We start from the raw sequence: 23,552 nt of genomic DNA, 5'->3' as shown, positions 1-23,552 counted from the left end.
CCACCAGTAATTCAATCAGCACGTTCTAAAACTAGAAGAGTTCTGAAAAAGCAAAGTGCCACAACGCACCACTGTGCGTGCGTTTGTGCACACGTGCAGTACTTTAGTGGCAATTCAAAAAGGGAAAATTAATCTGGATTTGGCTTTTTAAAAAAATTGTTAAGTTTTTTTTTTTTTTTCCCCTAAAGGTGGGCAGTAGAAGCAGAGGGAATTTGAGGAAGAAAGTTTTACAAAGATTAGGGTACCTTTTAGCTCTTTAGAACTTTCTTTTAAGCATAATCATATAATCCCAAATTGTCTTAAACTATGACCAAAAAAGCCTTAAAGTAAATTTTCATAATTTGTTACATATTCAGGGCATTAAATTATTTGAGGAAAAACTGCAGCTATCCCTAAACTAAAACCAAGAATGTCTGTACTGCTAAGAACTAGACATTTAGAATATGTTAAGATAGAGCACTATGCAAAGAATATAATCCAAAGGTATACGGGAGAAGTAGAGCTGAAAATCTTTCTTTTCTGCCTGATTCAATTAAGTGCTACAGATAAACCTTTCAAAGATACAGCTGCTATTTTTATGAAGAAACTGTCAATTCCTATCCACAAGAAGAACAATACACCTACTACTCAGTTGTTTTAACTTCAAAAGTATTTATATCAATATTATAAAACTTTATAAAAGCGAGCATTGCCACATCAGAATATCACCTTGAAATAGCATAACCTGAACATAAGCTCTAAAAAAGTCCAGGTAACAAAGCATAAAATCCAATACTTGGCCCTTTGTGAAAACTAATACAACTAAGCCTACAATTCAACAATTGTTAAATAAAAAGATACTAGAATGAGCCATGATGAAAAATCGGCTGAAATAAGCATCAGTTTTACAACTAAAAATATCACTAAATATAGAATGGACCAGTCGTATTAGGGAGATGATTTATCAAATTTAGAAACACGAAAAGAGAAGCTGAAAATATCTTGAGACACCTATGGGTAGATAGAGAATGTTCATTCTTCCCTTCGTTTTCCTCTTATTTAGCTGGACGTATGCTTGCCCTGATTTTCCAACATCTCTTGCTACTTGTGTGGGCACATGACCAGGTTCTAGTCAATGAATGAACAAAAAAGTAGGGTACACCTTCTGGGTCCTGGCCTTCTAGGGATGGTTCTTTGCCTCCCCTTCCCGTTCTTACTATTTGTACTCTTCAATACTCTAGAGATGGCAGGACACCACCCACAGAGGAAGGGGTCTCTGACAATACAGCAACTTGAAAATAGTCCAGAGATAAACAGCCAAGGTCTGATACGCCACAGAAAAATAAGCTACCTATTAAAAACTAACTTGAGATTTCTTTCACAGTAGTTGAGGCAAATGCTACAACTGAAATTAGGACTAAATAATGATAGGGGTGTGCTGAATATATAAGATTTTGCCAACACTGGATTTGTATATATATAACCTACACACGTATAACCTTAAAAGAAACAATTTGAAGGATATAAAGAACATTTAAGAGAAGAAGGAAAAAACCAAGGAAAAATACAATCTAAAGCCAACTTTTTTTAAAAAAAGTGTAAACATATATATTCTGAGGAAGATCTATGAACTCACAGGGTACAATTTCCAAGAGTTATTACTAAATAAAAATTTAAATAGAAAGAAAAGTGCACATACAGATGCTACCTTTTATATAAGGGGGAAGATAAGAAAATTTGTGCTTATCTTTGTAAAAAGAAATACAGAAAGGATAAAGCAGAGAAGTCCCTACCAGGGTGAGTGATGGGCCAGAACATCACTCAATGAAGTGACTGTTCATTGAACTTACCTTTTTGTATAGTGCTGACTTTTGGAAGCATGCTAATGTTGTACATATTCAACCAAATAAATTAAATAAATGAGAATGAAAGGGGAAAAAAACCTAAAAGTGAAAGCAAACCAGAACACATAAACCTACTCATAATTCAAATGAATAGCAAATACAATGAAGGGAAGATAGGAAGAAAAGACAGGCAGACAGAACTCATCTAAATTACTTATGAACACAGTATTTGACTTTATACCTTGGGTCAGTGGCAGTGTAGGGTAGGGCAAGTGCAGGATTACAAATAAATCCTAAACACAGTAGTAGAGTTATTTATTGTAGTGGAATGGACAAAGCAATTCTCAAACTATTTTAGATGTATTATAGATTTGAGTAAAAGTGTTGATATTGCTGGGAGTCAGGGTTAAGACAGAAGGCAAGAAAGAACCCTGTAGGGATGGACTAATATTGAAGTTAGTGTGAACTCATGATTTCTAGAACAGGTACGTGCATATGCAGGAATCTATATGCATATACATGAATGTTTCCTATCTCCATCTATTACTAAAAGGGCCAAGAAGTGATGACCACATCTACTGCCCAGATCTTGGTCTCTAGTACCATTCCCCACTAAAGGGAATGGAGACTTCTCAGAGAATGGGCTTAATTCCAGGGCTGGAGCAGAGCAGGTACAATATGAATCTGGAAAACTGTGTTATGTCAATAAGTAAGAAAATGCCCATAGAATGATGGGGGTATGTCACAGCGACAGAAGAGCCAGACTAGCCAAATCAGGACAACTGTACCTCCAAAATAAATAATGAATTTTGAACCATTAAAGAGGCAGGGATTCATGAGTCCATACTGATAAAAGAAAAATAAAACAACCAAACAAATAAAATAAATAAATAAATGGGGAAAATCGACTGAATATTTTGCAAGCGGCACAGCAAACACTGAATCAGGAAAGCATCATCATGTATATTAAATCTAAGAGTATGAAGAACAAGGTATTTGAATAGTCTCTTCAAAGACTGCTTTTTAGTTGCATGGGGAAGAAAATAATTATACAGCAGAGGAATAGACAACCCCTTAACTGGGTGATCATAATTAACATTCTCCAGAGGTGGCACGCTGAAAAAAATACATCATCACTTACACAGTATCCCAGCCTAGAATGAATAACCTGAATACAATCATGAAGAAACTTCGATTAAACCAAACTGAGAAGCTTTTTTTTTAAAGGGGGATCAGGGGATGTCAATGTCATAAAAGACAAAGAAAGACTACAGAAATGTTCCTGGTTAAAAGAGACTAAAGACACAGCTAAACAGCTAAATGAATGACAGCTAAATGAAATACCTCACCCTAGACTGGATCCTGTAGCAGAGACGAGAAAATGCTACAAAGGACATTACTGTGTCAACTGACAAAACTGACACAACAGATTAGGTAAAAATACTGGAACAATGTTAAATTTACTAAAGATGATTACTGTGATGTGGATATGTAATTGATTAGGAAGTACACACTGTATTTAGGGTAAAGGGCTAATTATATATATAAAATATATATATGAACTTACCCTTAAATATTCAGAAAAAATACATATGTATGAATATACACACAAAGAGAAAGAACAAATGAAAAAGCGAATATTAAGATAATATTCATAAGGAATGTTTGTTGTACTATTTTATTTTTGTAACTCTTCCGTAATTTTGAAATTATTTCCAAGTACAAACTATTTTTTAATTATTCCCAGATAAAAAATATTAAAAATCTTTAAAAATTCTCTCAGAAAACTTTTAAAATAGAAAAAGTATAAATCATCATTCTATCAGTTAATATTTTAATTTCCATGAAACAACTAAATCAAATTCAGACAACAGTTAAATTAAGAAATCAAAGAGTAATAAAAAGATGAATTCAAGTTTAATACAGGCAATCCTACAAAATGGGAAGGGATAAAGATATTCTTCTTTTATGTTCTTTAATCAAATGTTAATTAAATAGCCCATCAATAATAAATGAAATAGCAATACTTCTTAGCTGAGGCACAGAAAAAGATGAAAACATAACCCATACCTGGTGCAACGGTAGTAAGAGTTTTCTGTTTTTAATCTCCCCTCCTAAAAAGCAAACGGGCCACTGATAATCTTCTTTGCCCTGGCTTCTAAGAAGCTCAAAGTTGTATTTGTGGTAGATCCCCAGGAAATCCATCAAGACAAAAAGGCTTGAATTTTGGATTCAACTCATCTATTCCTTACTTTTTCTTAACACAGTTTCCTCATTTATTTTCAATCTGGTTCTACCAAATTTGTCTCTGTTCACTGTAAGAACAGACCCAGAAACAAGGCAGATGACAGAATTAGGAGACAAAGACACTGAAAATAACTGTAACTATATTCCACATATGTAAGAAAGTAGGGAAAACAACTGAGTACGTTAAGTAGACAAGAAAGATATAAAATAGACCCAAACTAAAGTTTCAGAGATGGGATTAACAGCTGCTTAGATGCTGTAGAAGAACCTGAAAATGGGCAACAGAAACTATCTAAACTATCTCCAAATGAAACCAAGACTGAAAAAATTAAAAAGATGGAAAGAATGTCAGCACACACTGGGACAAGTTCACCCAGCCCAATAACTGTATGAGAAAGTAAAAATTAACTCCCTTCACAGATAGTACTTTGCCCTGAACCTCTCAAACACTGTTTCATTTAAATTTTACCCAAACTCCCCAGTTCCCCCAAAATCCTACAAAAACTTTTCTTTGGTAAGATGCCCCTTGGTTTCTCTGCTGTGCAGTATCCTTTATTGCAATAAGTCAATAAGCCTTATTCTGTCAGACTACAGGTTATACGTGTTGATTTTAGGCTGATACAAGCAAGACAAGTATAATAAGAGTCCCCAGAAGGGGACAGAGAGCCAAAAACTATTTGAAGAATATTGGGTAAAATTTTCCCAAATTTGATGTTTACCAATTTTCAAACATAAAAAAGCCAAACATTTAGTACTATATGAAGATTATTTGCTGAAAGATACTTTCAAAAATCCTAGAAATAAACATTTATGAACACCTTCTGTATCTCAGACACTAAGAATTTAAAGGTGAAAAAATATATGGTCACCATCCCCCAAAAACTCCCAATATTTTACATCTAATGTTAATTTATGGTCATCATCAGCATAAAGTCGTAAGACTATCAATAAAAGAAAGTTCAGCAAAGAGTTTTCTGGATGTCAGAATCCCAATGAACTCTAAATAAAATGTACTACAAACTAGAAAACCAAATTCCAAACTATAAACAACCTAACACACACACACATTCTCTCTCTCTCTCCCTCTGTCAAATGTTTGTTCGAGTTCCCATGTTCTTGATTAACCCATGGCTACATTTTCTCATTTCAAACTTCACTTTCTGGGAAATAAGTTATAGTGAAATATTTTGAACTTTCAAACTTTAAAGGAACCTGAACTACAGAAAATAAAAAGATTAATGGTGCTTTTATTCCTTATTAAAATCCTTCCAGAATAAAATATTACAGGAAAGAAAACCACCCGAATTAGATCTCATAAAGAAAATAACTTACACTTTCCTACATCTTTATAGAATACAGATCAATGACTTAAGTACCTGGTTCAATGTTTAAGTTAAATACTACCTATATAAAAGGAAGACAGATACTCCTGCTTTGGAACAAACATAATGAGTATGAAATACTAAGACTACTCAAAAGTTTCCGTGGGGAAAAAACATTCTACCTCACTTTCTAAGACACTTACTTATTTTTCTCCTTTTTATATCCCCAGTACCTAGTACTGTGAAATGCAGGTATTATGTAAAAACAATGACAACGAAAAGTCAACTAAAACTGACCCTCTTCCATACCCAGGCTCAGCCAGAACACGCTCAGCTTCAACAACTCTTTGACTCACCAACCTGCTTTTTACTTTTACACTTTGGCCAGCATCCCTCATCAGCAGACCAGTGGCTTACAGTCTCTCTTTTTTTCGGCTTCACGTTTATCTATGTCTCAGGTTTCTAGTCCATGAGACTATAGTGAATCTCATACTGCTATCTCGATGACTGGATCCCAGGATGGTCAATGAATCCCCAGACACAGAACAAAGGTAACCATGGGTAAAACAATTTGACAGAAAAATAAGCTGCTTCATCAGAGTGAGTTCTAATTGCTGGAGAAGGATACTATAAAGGAACATCTGTTCTTGGGTGAGAGGTGGAACTACCTGTCCTTTAAAATCTCTTCAATTGTAAGATTCTGTTTTTAAGTTGACAACCTATATATATAAACTCATTTTATAAAACAAAAAAAAAAGAGTTTACAAAACTATAAAAACTATACTGAACTTTAAAACTGCAGCTTTATACAATTTTAACTTTTGAATACAGCTAAATATATAACCATGATTTATACTGATAATCAAGTTTTAATTCAACTGCCCATAAACCCACTATCCTATGTCATATTGAATGACAGGAGGGAAGATGAAAAAAAAGTCCAGAATGTTCTTTTGAGAGTCAAACAAAAGACAGTACCACATGGGCCCAGCATTAAACCACAGGGAAATGATGAAAGTGAAGCTATAAATATTTGAGAACTGAAACTGAGATTGACATTATGGTTAGTTTCATCAATGACCCAGCAAATAGTCTTAACCGGCAAAATAAGATGGCCAAAGCCCAAGGTAAAATATAACCCTCCAAGCACAGAAGGTTAGTTGGGATGATTATACAGATAATCCCTTAGGAAGAGAGCAAACTGGCAGCAGCTGAATGGAAAGCTAGAAATCAAACAAAAAGCAGGGCAGGCAGAAAAAATGATCTAAACTTATCAGCACATACGGGGTTGGCCAAAAAGCTCCTTCAGTTTTTAAGTAAAAATAAAAGACACATTTTTCATTTTCCCCAACAACTTTATTGAACAACGTATTCACTGTTTTGTTCCACTACCTTCTGCCATTCTTCAGGCAATTTCATAATTCCATCTTCCCAAAACTTTTCATCTTTCTGAGCAAAGAACTGTTCCAGGTGCCTTTTACAGTCTTCCAAGGAATTGAAAATTTTTTCCATTAGGAGAATTTTGTAAAGACCAAAAAAAATGGAAATCCGAAGGTGCAATCAATGTCTGGTGAATATGGCGGATGAATCAGAACTTCCCAGCCAAGCTGTAACAGTTTTTGCCTGGTCATCAAAGAAACATGCGGTCTTGTGATGGAAGATTATGCGTTTTCTGTTGACTAATTCCGGATGCTTTTCGTCCAGTGCTGCTTTCAGTTGGTCTAACTGGGAGCAGTACTTGTTGGAATTAATCGTTTGGTTTTCCAGAAGGAGCTCATAATAGAGGACTCCCTTCCAATCCCACTGTATACACAACATCACCTTCTTTGGATGAAGACCAGCCTTTGGTGTGGTTGGTGGTGATTCGCTTGCCCCACAATCTCTTCCATTCCACATTATTGTACAGTATTCACTTTTCATCACCCATCAGTTTGTTTTACAAACGGAACATTTTCATTACAATAAGTAGAGAATCGCATGTGGAAATATGGTCAAGAAGGCTTTTTTTGCTTAACTTATGTGGAACCCAAACATCAAAGCAATTACATAACCAAGCTAGTGAAAATTATTTTCAGCGCTTGATTTGGATATTTTGATTATGTCGGCTATCTCCCACGTGGTATAACGTTGATTGTTCTCAATTACTGTCTCAATTTGATCACGATCAACTTCAACTGGTCTACCCAACTGTGGAGCATCGTCCAGCGAGAAATCTCCAGCACAAAACTTTGCAAACCACGTTTGACACCTTCGATCAGTCACAGCACCTTCTCCATACACTGCACAAATCTTTTTGTGCGCTTCAGTTGCGTTTTTACCTTTCTTGAAATAATAAAGCATAATATGCCGAAAATGTTGCTTTTTTCTTCCATCTTCAATATTAAAATGGCTACACAAAAATTCACCGATTTTGATTTTTTTTTTTTTTTTTTTTTGCGGTACGCGGGCCTCTCACTACTGTGGCCTCTCCCGTTGCGGAGCACAGGCTCTGGACGCGCAGGCTCAGCAGCCATGGCTCACGAGCCGAGCCACTCCGCGGCATGTGGGATCCTCCCAGACTGGGGCATGAACCCGTGTCCCCTGCATCGGCAGGCGGACTCTCAACCACTGTGCCACCAGGGAAGCCCCTGCTGTTTTTTTTTAAATGCACGCTGATATGACAGTCACATACAATCTAACAAAATTGTTTCAAATGAAGTTAGTGACAACTAAGCACTACTAGAGCCATATTATGGAAAAAAACTGAACGTACATTTTAGCCAACCCAATATATGGCAACTACAAATAATGGGATTCAGGGAAACTGTAGCCAGTGATCAGAAATAAGATGGCACTGAAAGAAAAAAAAAAACATTAAAATTATCAAATGATCAGGACTTCCCTGGTGGCGCAGTGGTTAAGAATCCGCCTGCCAATGCAGGGGACACGGGTTCGAGCCCTGGTCCAGGAAGATCCCACATGCTGCGGAGCAACAAAGCCTGTGCACCACAACTACTGAGCCTACGCTGTAGAGCCCACGAGCCACAACTACTGTGCCCGCGCACCACAACTACTAAAGCTTGTGTGCCTAGAGCCTGTGCTCTGCAACAAGTGAAGCCACCACAATGAGAAACCTGCGCACCACAACGAAGAGTAGCCCCCGGGCTTCCCTGGTGGCGTAGTGGTTCAGAGTCTGCCTGCCGATGCACGGGACACGGGTTCGTGCCCCAGTCCAGGAAGATCCCACATGCCGTGGAGCAGCTGGGCCCGTGAGCCATGGCCGCTGAGCCTGTGTGTCTGGAGCCTGTGCTCCGCAACGGGAGAGGCCACAACAGTGAGAGGCCCACGTACCACAAAAAAAAAAAAAGAGTAGCCCCCGCTAGCCACAACTAGAGAAAGCCCGCGTGCAGCAACGAAGACCCGACACAGCCAAACATAAATAAATAAATATTTATTAAAAAATTATCAAATGATAAAACCACATACAGAAACAACAGGTACTCAGGCTCAGGTACTTAAAACCAGGTATGTTTCAAGCTAATGCCTCAAACTCTATATTTACTTTTCTCCCTTGTAAGTGACAACTTTTCTGAGTAATCATTTCAAATATGTTCTTACCAGAAGTTTACTTTACCTCCTCATCTTCTTTCTGCCACATGTGTTTACCCAGCCAGCCCTCAATTCTGTTACGAACAGAATTCTTTATATACCTGGTGAGGTGTTGGGGAAAATTCTCACAGCCAGCAAGCTTAAAAAGTTAGTTTTTTGTTTTTTTTGGCTGCACCACACAGCTTGTGAGATCTTAGTTCCCTGACCAGGGATCGAACCTGGGACCCCAGCCATGGAAGTGCAGAGTCCTAACCACTGGACCACCAGGGAATCCCCAAGTTAATGTTTTCTAACATGGGAAGATAGAGAGAGGGAAGAGGGACCTCTTGGCTGGTGGCACTAAAGCTGAGGAGATGGCCTGTGTGGTCAGGAAATTGGCTATATACAAGAGGACTGAGCAAATACGTAAATGTATTGAGGATACTGGGAAGCAGATTCCTCACTGTCGGCAAAGAGAAGTAAAATGTGCAAAGTGGGAAGGCTAGAATAAAACATGTGGTGTTGAACTAGAATTGGAGGTATCAGTGTGAACTCATGGTTCTAAATATACATAGATATGAAATAAGTATGTGTCTGTGTGGTGGCGGGGGGTGGCGAAGGAGAGAGGAAGAAAATGCATATATTCACGTGTTTCCTTGCTCTGTTAACTCAAAGAAGGCCTAGAAGCAATGACACCCCAGAAGAAATGACCATACTTTGCGACCAAATTTTAAAGATCATTCTCCACTAAAAGAAAACAGGGGTCCTTGGAGGAATGGTTGATTCCACAACTGGGAATGTGCATCATGAGCCTTGAACATCTTTGTGTGTCATTAGTAAGGAAATGCAAAGTGGTGGGCCATGTTAAAAGCCAGTTTGAAAAACCACGAACAGGCCAAGTCTAAGAAAATCTGAGTATCGAAATAATAACAGTACTATCATTTAAATAAATAACAGTAACAAATGACTGAATAAAACAGAAATCCATGTTCATACTGATATAAAGAAATTTATAAATAAATGAATATATAATGTATATACTACATAATGAATATATAAATACATATATTCTTTTATATACATGAAGGAGAGGAAAAAAATCTACCTTACCAGTAGAAGGCCAACTACTAACAACTAGAGAAGGCAGGATGTAATTAGAAAAAAAAATTCAACAACCATCATAGTAAAGATTGATTCAGGCAAAAATCAATGCTAAAACTAGTGGGTAAAAGTTTGATGAGGAGTTGAGGAACCTGACAGGCCTCAAGGGATAGTTAATATCAATAGCAATGGTACAAAGTGACATTGTGCACCACCTGGTATGATGCAGTAAGAACAGAGCACCTCTTCTGAGGTATTTCCACCAAATACACAAAACCTAAATCTAATCGGGAGAAAACATCAGACAAGCACAAACTGAGGGACATTCAACAAATAACTGATTTTAACTCTTCAAAGATGTCAAAGCCATGGAAAAACTAGGAAAGACACAGATGTTCCAGACAGAAGGAGGGTGGAGACTTGTGACAACTAAATACAACATGTGATTCTGGATTGGATCATGGGTTCTTTCTCTGGGAGACGTGGGGGAGGGGGGAGTAATGTGTGATTTGTTCTGCTATAAAGGCCATTAATGAGACAATTGGTAAAACTGAATGGGATCTGTGGATTAGACTGAATTATTATATCAATGTTATTGATATAATTGATATAATGTTATTGATATAATTGATATATATATAACATTGATATAAATGTTATTGATATAGCTTCCTGGTTTTGATGGGTATACTATAGCTATAGAGTAGAGTACTCTTGTTTTCAGAAAGTAAAGACTAAGGTATTTGGGAGTAATCAGCATTAAGTCTACAACTTACTCTCAAATCATACATACACACACATACCCCCAATGAGAGGGGAGCCCATTTTGACCCCCACAGGACATTTAGTAATGTCCAAGACATTTTTGGTTGAAATGGAGGCGCACAGAGCAGGGGAAAACAGGACTAGCATCCGGTGGGTAGAGGCCAGCGATGTTGTTAAATATCCTCCAATGTACAGGGCTACCCTCCACAACAGCTTTATTCAATCCAAAACATGAGCTAAGAAAGCCTGATAGGTAAGGAGGAAAATTTGCCACTACAAGACGTGGGCCACCTCTCTACCACTCAGAAATGAGGTCATTAGTGCCTTTAATCAGAATGCAGAAGACCCAGATACTCCCACTGACCTATCAGCTACAGGAGGGTATTTCTATTATAATGGAGAAATGGAACAACTGCTGAGTACATTTCCTATGCCCACCTACCTAGTGACCCCTGCCTTTCCTTTTTCTCTGGAGATTTGGGGGATAACCTACATAAAACTCCTTGGAGAACTGAGCTTATCCTTTTTTACATCGAAACCATGAATCCTGATTTCTCACATATGAAACAAATCTATTCTTTCCACTCTGTTAATCTATAAATGCTTAAAACTTTGATCCCATTTATTTCCTGTATTCCTTTATACTCATCAAAACTCAATAAGGTTAAATTTCCACTATTTCTGTTTCTCAATGGTTCTCTCCTTTTAAACAACTCTTAAGTAGTCTTTTAGCTGTCTTGAAGACAAATGGATGACCTATTTATTTTAAGAGCTAGGGATTTTATACTGCTTAACTTCTTGCTGCTCTCTTCCTGAAGGAGGCTTCTAAATTCTTTACCTAGATATTTTCATAAGGATACATAACTTCCATGGGATCTAAAGCATTTTTTATTACTTTTTACTAAAGTACTATAACACTCTGGATCAAAGTCTCATTTTTGAATCTTACTGATCCACCTAAATAGTAGTAGTATCTAAGTGAAAAAATTCGGACACAATTCCACTTAAAGAGGGTTTTGGGCAAATCTTTCAATAGGAGGTTTAAAAGGAAATTAAAACATTTACTGAAGCCTCTTTGGGGATTAAATCAGGACTATTGTTTTAAGGCAGGCTTTACTTATATTACATCTTTTAAATGAGTTCAATCTCATAGCTCTTTTGGTTTCATAAATTAATAATGATTTTCTTAATTTTCCTCTGACACTATCCATCAACAGTAAATAGGTCTTCTGCCTACTTGGTTGCATGACCTGATTTACTTTAGGCCGGAGAGATTCCTTCGTAATCGGGTCAAGTACATGTACACTGCTGCCTCCTAAGTTGTGTTAGTAGGAAAGAAATATATCCAATATTAAGTTTAAAACTAAGTTTAAAAAAATGAACATAAATAAGTACATATGAACTTGAATACTGAATTAACATACACAAGATAAAAATTACTTCAAAACTTTTGAACACATTACTATGACTTCATCATTAGTGAAATAATCTAAAGACAAAAAGAACTGGAAAGAAATTTTAACTTCACTTAGTGTATTTACTGTTCATAATAATATTGGTGTTATAATTTAAAAAGTAATGTGTGCTGTACAATAAAGAAAGCTAAGTACCAAATTTTGAAATGTTAGATTTGAAATGAAACTATCAGTATGAACTCAGTTTATTTTTCAATGTATTTCATAGCTCTGTCCAGTGAAAGAGCCTAGAAGCAATGAACACACCCAGCACTTAGTTCTGGGTTTCTAAGTACTAATCCCCACAAAAAGAACCAAGGATCCTTGGATGGGTCCATGATTGAAAGCACAAGATAAGTCCGGGTCATCTTTCGTGCAGAAAGCAAAAGAAAAGCTCAAAGATGATGGGTCTATATCAAAAGGACACAAGAAATGGCTTGAAATGGTTTACTCTGGCCAAATCTATTATAAATACATTTAATAAGTAAAAATTATTGAGTCTATAGTGATAGAAGTTCGGGGTTGGGATGGGGAGAAAGAAAACTCCTTTTTACAAAATTCCAGTTATTAAATGTAGAAGAAATCGCAATTAGAAAACTCACCATTCTGTAACTGTCAGTGTAATAACTGATGCAGGCAAAGATCAACAATGGATGCTAAAATTATGAGGTAAAACAATAATGGGGAACAGAATATTCACGTGCTGCCAGAGTCACACCCAGAAGCTTACTAATTAAATTATAAAAGGAAAAACATACTTTTATTTTGGGGAGATCCAGTGGTCACAACCTTCAATAGGTGGTCAAACAATTTTGAGCGGAACAACCAGATATTACATACCTTCCGATGTGATGCAACATACACAATATGACTTTGAGGCATTCTTGCCAAAATATGTTTAAACCTCAGCCTAATCAAACGTAGAGACTTACTTCCAGTGTTCTATGACACCATACTACTTTAATATAGTGGAGTAACAACTTACATCATCAGGAAACAATCAGATAAATTCTGAATGTGAAACATTCTACAAGACAGATATCCTGGGCTCTTAAAAGCAAAAAAAAAAAACCAAAAAACTAGTGCCATGGGGAATTTTAAAAAGATGAGGGGACTACTCAAGATTAAAGAGACATAACAAGTAAATGATTATAGTTTGGGGAGAAAAACAGCACTAAAAGACATTTTGGAGACAGCTGAGGAAAACTGAATATGGCCTGGACATAGGATTATATCAAAGAATTACTAATTTTCTTAAGTATTACAATCATATAACCACAGTTAGGTATGAGACTGTCTTTTTTCTTAAGAAATGCATGCTATCTCAACAACTTTCAAATACGACAGGAAAAATGTTATATAATACACACACACACACACACACACACACACACACACACATATGAAGAGAAGAGAAAAAGGGGAAGAGGAAGGGGACTGTGTGTAATTATGACGATTTGGTGGGGGGGTGGGGATCAATCTAGATAGAGGAATATAGTTATTCATCACATTTTTTTACACTTTCTGTATATTTTAACTTTTTATAATAAAAAGTTGAGGTGGGAGAAATAAAGTAGAATGCTTTAAAGGACTCAGGAAACTCTTCCAGGGTGTCTACAAAGACAAAACCATTTTCACAATAATAATATGTTGTTTGCCTTTTTCACTTCGTTGATATTTGCAGGGATGGTGCAAAAGCAATGCTGGGTAAAGCTGTTGGTGTCTTAGCATGAATCAAGGCAGGGGCTCTGAACTGTATATAAGTAGTCATATTCTTCACTGCTACACACTTCATAGTTAAAAAATAAAATGCCAGTTTCACATAAGAAAAAAGCCCTTGATAAAGGAGTGAAAATTAGTGATTAAATCGTAACCCTAAGTGCACTAATGGTCTATGTGACAAAACCAGTGTGCCTAAAACACTTCTGTTGCATATAAAGTGTGGTTGTATCAAAAAAAACCACTACTGGCTCAAGTTTCAAGCTGAACCAGCCACTTTTTTCCTGAACACCATTCTTTACTTAAAAAACTGACAAACTATGCTTATACAGACTTGGGTATTATGCAGACATTTTCTCAAAAATGAACAAAGTAGGCCTGTCATTGCCAGTCATTTTCCCTGAAGTATTTTCTGCCAATGAAAAAATTTCAACTTTTAAGCAAAAACTAAAATTCTGGAGAACTGTGAACTTGATAGCTTCCCAATACTTAAAAGACTTTTCTGATGAGTTTGACAGTGATATTAATGATATTTTTGATACTGTATAATGAAGTGTGTCACCACTGAAAGATTTAGATAAATCAGTCTAACCAGTATTTTCCAAATGACCAATGTATAATGTTACAAAGCATGCATGTGTAAAAGATCCATTCAAAGGCAAGACAGACCAACAGATTTTAATGCAACATTATGAAAGGTTCACTGGCACGGTTTTAGACTCCAAGTTACAACTAATCTTTAAGAAGCTCCTGGGGTAGGTACTTTCCTCGTGGTCCAGTGGGTGAGACTCTGCGCTCCCAATGCAGGGGGTGCCTGGGTTCGATCCCTGGTTGGGGAACTAAATTCCACATGCCAACAACTAAGACCCAGCACAGCCAAATAAGTAAATAAATGGATGGATAGATAGATAGATAGGTAAATAAATAAATAAATATTAGAAAAGAAAAGAAAAACTCCTGGGGCTTCCCTGGTGGTGCAGTGGTTAAGAATCCACCTGCCAATGCAGGGGATATGGGTTCGAGCCCTGGTCCGGGAAGATGTGACATGCCGCGGAGCAACTAAGCCCATGCGTCACAACTACTGAGCCTGCACTCTAGAGCCCACAAGCCACAACTACTGAAGCATGCACGCCTAGAGACCATGCTCTGCAACAAGAGAAGCCATCGCAGTAAGGAGCCCACGCACCGCAAGGAAGAGTAGCCCCCACTCACCTCAACTAGAGAAAGCCTGTGCGCAGCAACGAAGACCCAACACAGGCATGCATGCATAAATAAATAAATAAATAAATAAAATTATTTATTTATTTATTTATAAAAGAAACTCCCATTTTTTTTCAATTTTGGTGTAATGTCAACGAAGAATGTCTATAATTATCTGAAAAAGCTACTTAAAATACAACTACTTATCTATGTGAGGCTGGATTTTCTTCATATTTTTCAACTAAAACAACAATGAAAAATACTGAATATAGAGGATATAAGAATCTAGCTCTTTTAAAAAAAAATTTATTGAAATATAGTTGATTTACAATGTTAGGTTAATTTCTGCTGTACAGCAAAGTGACTGTTATATATATTCTTTGTCATATTCTTTTCCATTATGGTTTATCACAGGATACTGAATAGAGTTCCCTGTGCTATACGGTAGGATACTGTTGTTTATCCATTCTAAACATACTAGTTTGCATCTGCTAATCCCAAAGAATCTACCTGTCTTTCACTAAGCCAAACTTTATAAAGAGATTTGCAAAAAATGTACAATGCTACTCTTCTCACCACATTTTTAAGAAAATAATTCTCGCTAAAATGTTATATTAACATGTAATGGGTTACTGTTAAGTGAATTATTAATAAGTATCTTTGAAATATGTTTTCACTTCCAATTTGATAAATATAACATATATAATCAAAAGCTTTCTGGGATTCTTAATAAAATTTTAAGAATGTGAAGTAATCCTGAGACCAAAAAATGTATAACTTTTACACTAGAAATCAACACATGCCATACACAATTTTATAAACCAAAACCTCACCTAAGCATTAAGGGCTATAGCCATTATACCACACTACCCTGGCCCCTGGCTCCAGAGCAAGTTAGCTCTGTTGAAATGAGCATTAAGCATTTTTTTTTCTGGTGGGGGGTGAGCACCTGGGGCTGCAAAAGTATAACACAATCACTCTGAAAAGATTCCTAACTGGCTGTTTACAGAGGTAAAAGAATAAAAATAAAACGAGGCCAGATAATATGTACACACTCATTCTTTAGTTGCTTAAAAGTAGTTCAATCTACAAAAAATGTCAACAACTTCTAACTGCAATTTTCAATAATAAAACTGTTTAACACTATACAAGCTATTTAAGTAAAGGAATTTTTTTTAAAAAAAGGTAAAGTCAAGCAAATTATTCTCAATACCTATGCTGGACCATATTAAAATGACTTATATAATGCATAAGAATGAAGTTGGACCCTTAACTTACACTATATACAGAAATTAACTCAAAATGGATCAATGACCTAAATGTAAAACCTAAAACTATAAAACCTAGAAGAAAACATAGGGAAAAGGTACATGACATCCAATTTGACAATGATTTCTTAGATATGACACCAAAAGCACAGGTAACAAAAGAAAAAAATAGATAAACTGGACTTCACTGATATTAAAGCACACTACCAAGAAAGTAAAGAGACAATTCACAGTATAGGAACATCTATGTGCAAATTATGTATCTAATAAGACATTCATATATAAAGAACTCCTATAACTCAACAATAAAAAACCAAACAACTTGATTCAAAAATGGGCACTGGCGATGAAGAGTGGCCCCCGCTTGCCGCAACTAGAGAAAGCCCTCGCATAGAAACGAACACCCAACACAGCCAAAAATAAATAAAATGTAAAAAAAAAAAAAAAAAAAATGGGCACTGAATAGACATTTCTCCAAAAAAGATATACAAATGTCCAGCAAGTACATGAAAAGATGCTCAACATCAATAATTAGGAAAATGTAAATCAAACCACAATGAGATACCATTTCCCACACATTAGGATAGCTATTATCAAAAAAAAAAAACTCAGAAAATAAATGTTGGTATGGATGTGGAAACATTGGAAACCTTGTGCATTGCTAATATGAATATAAAAATGGTGCAGTCAAGGTGGAAAACAATTTGGCAGTTAAACGAAGACCTACCATATGTCCCCAAAATTCCACTCTTAAGTATCCAAATCAATTGAAAGCAGGGACTCAAATAGGCAAAAAGTGAGAACCACCCAACTGTCCATCTACAGATGAATGGATAAACAAAATTTGGTATTCAGCCATAAAAAAGAAACATTCTGATATATGTTACAACAGGGATGGACCCTGACAACATAATGCTTAGTGAAATAAGCCAAGTACAGATAGACAAACATTGCGTGACTCCACTTATATTAGGCACCTAGAATAGGCAAATTTATAGAGACAGAAAGTAAAACTGTGTTTACCAGAGGCTGGGAAGGTCAAGGTGGAGTTATTGTTTAATGTGTACAGTGTTTTTGTTAGAGACGATGAAAAAGTTTTGGTTATAGGTAACAGTGACGGTTATACAACACTATGAATGTATTTAATGTCACTGAATTGTACACTTGCATATAATAAAGACTATGTTATATATGTTTTACCACACTTCAAAAAATGGTTACAATGCTTTGAAAAAATAATTTACATACATCCTCTGAAAGACAAAATTTAATTGCCATGATGTTTGTTAGTAATTTTTAAATAAAAAAAGAGCTGAGCCCTCCAACAATAATACAAATCACCGATAGTGCTTTACTTACCCGTTTGGGGCCACTAAAAATCTTTCTGGTATTTTCCTTTGATTTATCTCCTTGTTTATTTGGGGGCTTCTTCACATTTTCAGGCACACCAGGCAAATCCTCTGTAAAATCCAAGTTTTCTGAAATGGTAATCAAAACTAGCTAGCTTTCTATTATTTCAAATTATCTACCAGACAACCTATGAACATTTTGAGGAGAAAGAAGCATATTGTGGGGAGAAAAAAAAAGGAATAAAAGCACCACAGAGTTGACAAAATACTCCAATGATATTAAGTCTCATTCTCCCGTGCTCACTCCCTGCTTGTCCCCTACTCTAAAAGAAAATCAGAAACCTAGTTGCTGTGTATGTGCTCCAGTTTCACTGGCAAAATCAATTCTTTTCCAGAATAATTTGTTCTTCGAAGTTCATATAACTGCTAGTTATCTATCAACATTAACACTGGCATGGTCTAGTTTAAACACACACACACACACACACACACACAAACACACACACACACATCATCAGGTGATATGCACCTGTAACATTTTTCTAGAATTTAAGTACACTTAATCATGTTGGCCTTCAAAGAATGCCTGCTTACATCTGAAGAGGCCACATTTTTAAAAAACCCCAAAAAAGGATATAGCTATCCTTGGCAAGATACAGAATGACCTAGTACAATGTAGTTCAGTGGTCTGTGGTACTACCACAAAACTAACCAAAGGATTACACTAATTTCCAAATGGCTATATTTTTTTCTAGCCTAAACAAAAACAAAAAAGAAAAAAATAGTAAGGGGACTTCCCTGGTGGTCCAGTGGCTAAGACTCCACGCTCCCAGTGCAAGGGGCCCAGGTTCGATCCCTGGTCAGGGAACTAGTTCCCATGTGCATGCCACAACTAAGAGTTCGCATGCCACAGCTAAAGATTCTGCACGCCGCAGCTAAAGATCCCGCATGCCGCAACTAAAGAGCCTGCACGCGGCAACGAGGATCCTGTGTACGGCAACTAAGACCTGGCACAGCCTAAATAAATAAATAAGTATTTTTTTAAAAATAGGAAGACTTGGGCTTCCCTGGTGGCGCAGTGGTTGAGAATCTGCCTGCCAATGCAGAGGACCTGGGTTCGAGCCCTGTTCTGGGAAGATCCCACATGCCACAGAGCAACTGGGCCTGTGAGCCACAACTACTGAGCCTGCGTGTCTGGAGCCTGTGCTCCGCAACAAGAGAGGCCACGACAGTGAGTGGCCCGCGCACCGCAATGAAGAGTAGCCCCCGCTCACCGCAACTAGAGAAAGCCCTCGCACAGAAATGAAGACCCAACACAGCCAAAAATGTAAATAAATAAATAAAAATGAACTATCAATTCCCCCCTCAAAAAAAAAATAGGAAGACTTTTCTCTGTCCCAACCCTTAAAAATGTTTGCTGTTTCATACAGTGTATGAAGACTCAGATTCCAACTTTGGATATATCAATCAAACAGTCTCTCATTTTTAAACATTATTTGTTATCAACATGATGTTTTTCAAAGGGAGCCTAATGATTTACGATAACTTGCTATCAAGGTTAGGATAAGAGCTAAGAAGGCTGTAGCAGAACTGGAGCTCAGGTTTCAGTACATAATTACTAACCATCTTCCTGAGAAAGCAAATGTAAAGCTGTCTACCCAGTCATATCTCAAGTGACTAGCAAGGCTGCAGCAAACTTCAGTTCTTCAGAAGCAATTCAACACAACGTTGAATTCTGAAAATACTCTTATTTTTTTGCAGTGGGGAGTAAGGCGGGCTCCTAGGGGCTACTCCTGTGTAATTCTAGCTTTAGCGATTCTAATCTAGCAAACCTATTTTTAGGCCAAATGAAGCAAAATGGTAGGTAGCCTCAAGTATGATACACTCTATAAGAAAATCTGTATGTAAGAATACTATGGGATCTTTAGTTGCAGCCTGTGGGCTCTTAGTTGTGGCATGAGGGATCTAGTTCCCTGACCAGGGATCAGAAGCCAGGTCCCCTGCATTGGGAGCATGGAGTCTTTTTTTTTTTAATTAATTAATTTATTTATTTATTTTTGGCCGCACTGGGTCTTTGTTGCTGTGCACGGGCTTTCTCTAGTTGCAGCGAGCAGGGGCTACTCTTAACTGCTGTGCGTGGGCTTCTCATTGCGGTAGTTTCTATTCTTGCGGAGCATAGGCTCTACATGTGCGGGCTTCAGTGGTTATGGCTCACAGGCTCTAGAGCACAGGCTCAGTAGTTGTGGCGCACAGGCTTAGTTGCTCCGCAGCATGTGGGATCTTCCTGGACCAGGGCTCGAACCCGTGTCCCCTGCATCAGCAGGTGGATTTAACCAACTGCGCCACCAGGAAAGTCCTAGGAGCGTGGTGTCTTAAACACTGGACCACCAGGGGAAGTCCCTACTATGATAGTTCTAATTCACCATAATGACTCTTGTTCTATGACCCTAAAAGGACAAAAGCTCTATTTAACAAGTAAACTGATATAGGAAAACTGTATTTGGTTAAATACAAATAAATATAACCCCTGTATCCCAGAGGCTTTCACATACTCTTCGTCGCTCAACAGTCAATCCACTTCACAAAGCCCTTGTCAAGTAGTGACTTACTCATAGCAAAGCTAACCTATTTCTTTTGTTTGTCTCTCAGTGGAGACTATCAACTCCTCAAGGACTTCAAGTCATTACTGGTCCTACTATCTTAAGGGACAAATTAATTTTTCACTGGTAAGAGTGTATAAATACTTAACTAGCACTTTTTAATTTTATTAAGTCAACTTACGAGGATGATTCTTAAGATTTAATCTTAACTTCATAAATTTAAGATTTCTTTAGAATGTTTTTTAACATTTATTGATTAGGCTTTTTTATTTTAATTTTCTAATACTTCCCTCATTACAACCACCTAGTATCAATATAGTTCTAAATGACCAAAATCTATCCTTATGTTTCCAATGCATTTAGTTTTTCAAAACTGAAATATCAAGATGTTCATTATCCCTACACACACACACACACACACACACACACACACACACACACACACACACACACACACACACACGGACACACACTAAAATTCTCAAGTGCTAATGGTAGAATTAAAATACAAATATGAAAAGACTCCCCAATTTACAAACTGGTTCCTTACAAGGTGGGACTTTATTAACATTTAAATGCTGTTATCTTTGGATAAGGTAATCTTTGGCACTAAATAGGTACTCCTATTAAAATTAAATGTAGTAACAAGCTAAAACTAAGTATCCAGGAGGAAACTAAGTAGCTGTTACTTAAGCCTGAAAAACACGTTTACTTGTAGTTTTTTTTTTAAGTCTTACCTGCATTATTAGTACTAGACTGACTGTCCTGGGAATTATCACTGCTTTCTGGAGGAGGCTGCAAGGAGGGTGATGGAGCCGTTTTAGATCTTTTTTTGTTTGTCTTTCTTTCCACTTGACAGTCATCATCTTCATCATCTTCACTTTCACTGAGATCATCAAAGCCAAAATACTTAATTTTGTAATTAGAACTCCCAGAACCTCCTTCATCACCTCCTGTCTCATCATGATCTTCAAAACCAAAAAATTCAAGTTTAACATCTTTTTTAGACTTAGTATTACTAGGTCGAAATCTAGTAGTGGTCTTAGACGTTGCAATATCTGCTTTTTTTCTTAGCCGGCCAGCTTCTCCCAAATCTGCAGGAGTTGATGCAGTGAACTCATCCATGCTGCGTTCCATAGTATCCTGTATGGTAACATTACAAACTGACAAGCAAGATGGATGTAAAACAGTATAATCTCTAGTCCGTCCAACCGTCCCTCTAAAACTGGTCCCACAACTTACACTGCCTTTTTTTGCCTGATTCAGGCCATCTTTACTTGATTCACTGTTTGCTTTGGCTAAGCCCTGACTGGTGCCGTCCATTAGCTTATCAAAATTTGATGCTCCTTGTGAGGATTTTGCTTTATTGGCCCTACAATACGTCCTACAGTTGCTTGGCCTAAGAACCCTTTGCATGATGTCTTCCTCAATGGCTTCATTTAGATTTTCCAACCGATTTTTAAAATCCTCATCCTTCATCTCCAAAAGAGGATCACTATCCAAACTTAAAATACAATCTTCTGATCTGCTATCTTCAAAGTCATTATCCCATTCATACAAACCAGTTCTTACAGATCCCTTGATTGAAGATGTTTCTGATGGAGATTCTGACCTTCTTCCAAGCTGGGAGTTCCAAGTATCATTTGTTTCTTTGATTTCATCAGCTTTGTATCCAGAAGCCACTGTTGTTTCTGCATTGGGTTTCTTAGTACTGTCTTCAGCATTTTTGTAAATATGGTGACTATTTTTTTCATGTTCTTCACTAAAGTTCTCCACTTTATCTATAAAAATGAAAAATAAGTCAAAGGATAAAAATATGAGTGACAGCAATATAAAAGTTAACATAAAAGGGACATTTGGTTAATTAATAGTACAATTATGAAAAAATTGCAAAAATTTTAAATTGTGAAAAAAATAAATGTTTATATATCTGATAATTCCCCTTCCAGTATACAGCTCTCATGTCTTCCAGTGACCTCTCCCTAGGCATCCAAGTCCCTTAAAATTGTTACCCTAAACTCAAGAGATTTCAGCAGTGTTAAAAAACAGGATCAATTCAGAATGACATATAAATAACTCAGCCAAACCTTCTAAGACATACTATGGATTTTTCAAATAAAAATGTTTAATCACTGTAAAGCAATTATACTCCAATAAAGATGTTTAAAAATTATTTAATAGAACCTTAACAATGTAACACAATTAATGAAAACATTCTGGCGGTGTCTATTCCTCTGGGGTAGGGTTGCCCATATGGCATGCCAGCTCTGTCTAGAAACCTGTTCCAGGGTCAGGTTTCTTTATTTCTGCTTTCCATTCTTTTTTCTAATGCTAAAAGCCATACAACTTCAAGGCTCTTTTTTTTTTTTTTTTTTTTAAAACAGTGGCTCTGATGCCTAAGTTACATGGCTACAGTGGTTATTTATCCATATCAGCCAGTGGTAAATCTTAAACTGCCTACTCATTTTGTACTTGGGAAATTCATTTCTGTTGTCTTTAATTTTATCATCGGAAATATTTTTAAAATTTTTCTAAATGAGATGGAAATGTGATTCAAACTGGTACTACAATTAATTCTCCAAGCACTTGTTAGTAGGAAAAGTCGGGTTAAATGTTTATGCCAGGGGCTTCCCTGGTGGCGCAGTGGTTGAGAGTCCGCCTGCCGATGCAGGGGACACGGGTTAGTGCCCCGGTCTGGGAGGATCCCACATGCCACGGAATGGCTGGGCCCGTGAGCCATGGCCGCTGGGCCTGCGTGTCCGGAGCCTGTGCTCCGCAACGGGAGAGGCCAGAACAGTGAGAGGCCCGCGTACCGCAAAAAAAAAAAAAAAAAAAGTTTATGCCAAATAATAAAATTACCAAAAAACAAAACAAAACAAAAAAAACCTACATTTAAGAAAAGTCATTTACAAATCTCAATTAACAAACCATCAAATAAAAGCAAAGGGATGCTTTACATGAATTCACTGTACAATTTTTAATGCTACCCAATGGGTGTAAATGTAATTTATATTTACCTACCTCTACAAGGCAACTAATTTATAGGTATACCTGTTTTATTCTTGGATATTTTCCAACCAAAGGCAAGGAACTATAGTTTTCATAATCTCAGAAGTACCAAATCAGTAAGTATACAA

General features: G+C 36.9%; 1 protein-coding gene across 2 annotated transcripts in view; it reads right to left on the bottom strand.

The window, feature by feature from the left end:
- Positions 1-23,552, bottom strand: part of WAPL (WAPL cohesin release factor) — a 76,742-nt gene that overhangs the window by 30,384 nt on the left and 22,806 nt on the right. The window contains exons 3-4 of one of the 2 annotated variants that reach the window (XM_060034669.2): positions 21,153-22,196; positions 17,826-17,944 (exon numbers count right to left, since the gene is read on the bottom strand). In XM_060034669.2, the coding sequence (XP_059890652.1) occupies positions 17,826-17,944; positions 21,153-22,196 (1,163 nt within the window). The remainder of the gene's footprint in view (positions 1-17,825; positions 17,945-21,152; positions 22,197-23,552) is intronic. The other variant, XM_060034670.2, reaches the window with a different exon arrangement.

The sequence above is a fragment of the Delphinus delphis genome, chromosome 16, assembly GCF_949987515.2.
Source record: "Delphinus delphis chromosome 16, mDelDel1.2, whole genome shotgun sequence".
In the NCBI taxonomy this organism is placed as follows: domain Eukaryota; kingdom Metazoa; phylum Chordata; class Mammalia; order Artiodactyla; family Delphinidae; genus Delphinus; species Delphinus delphis.
This window is presented reverse-complemented; position numbering and strand designations above follow the sequence as displayed.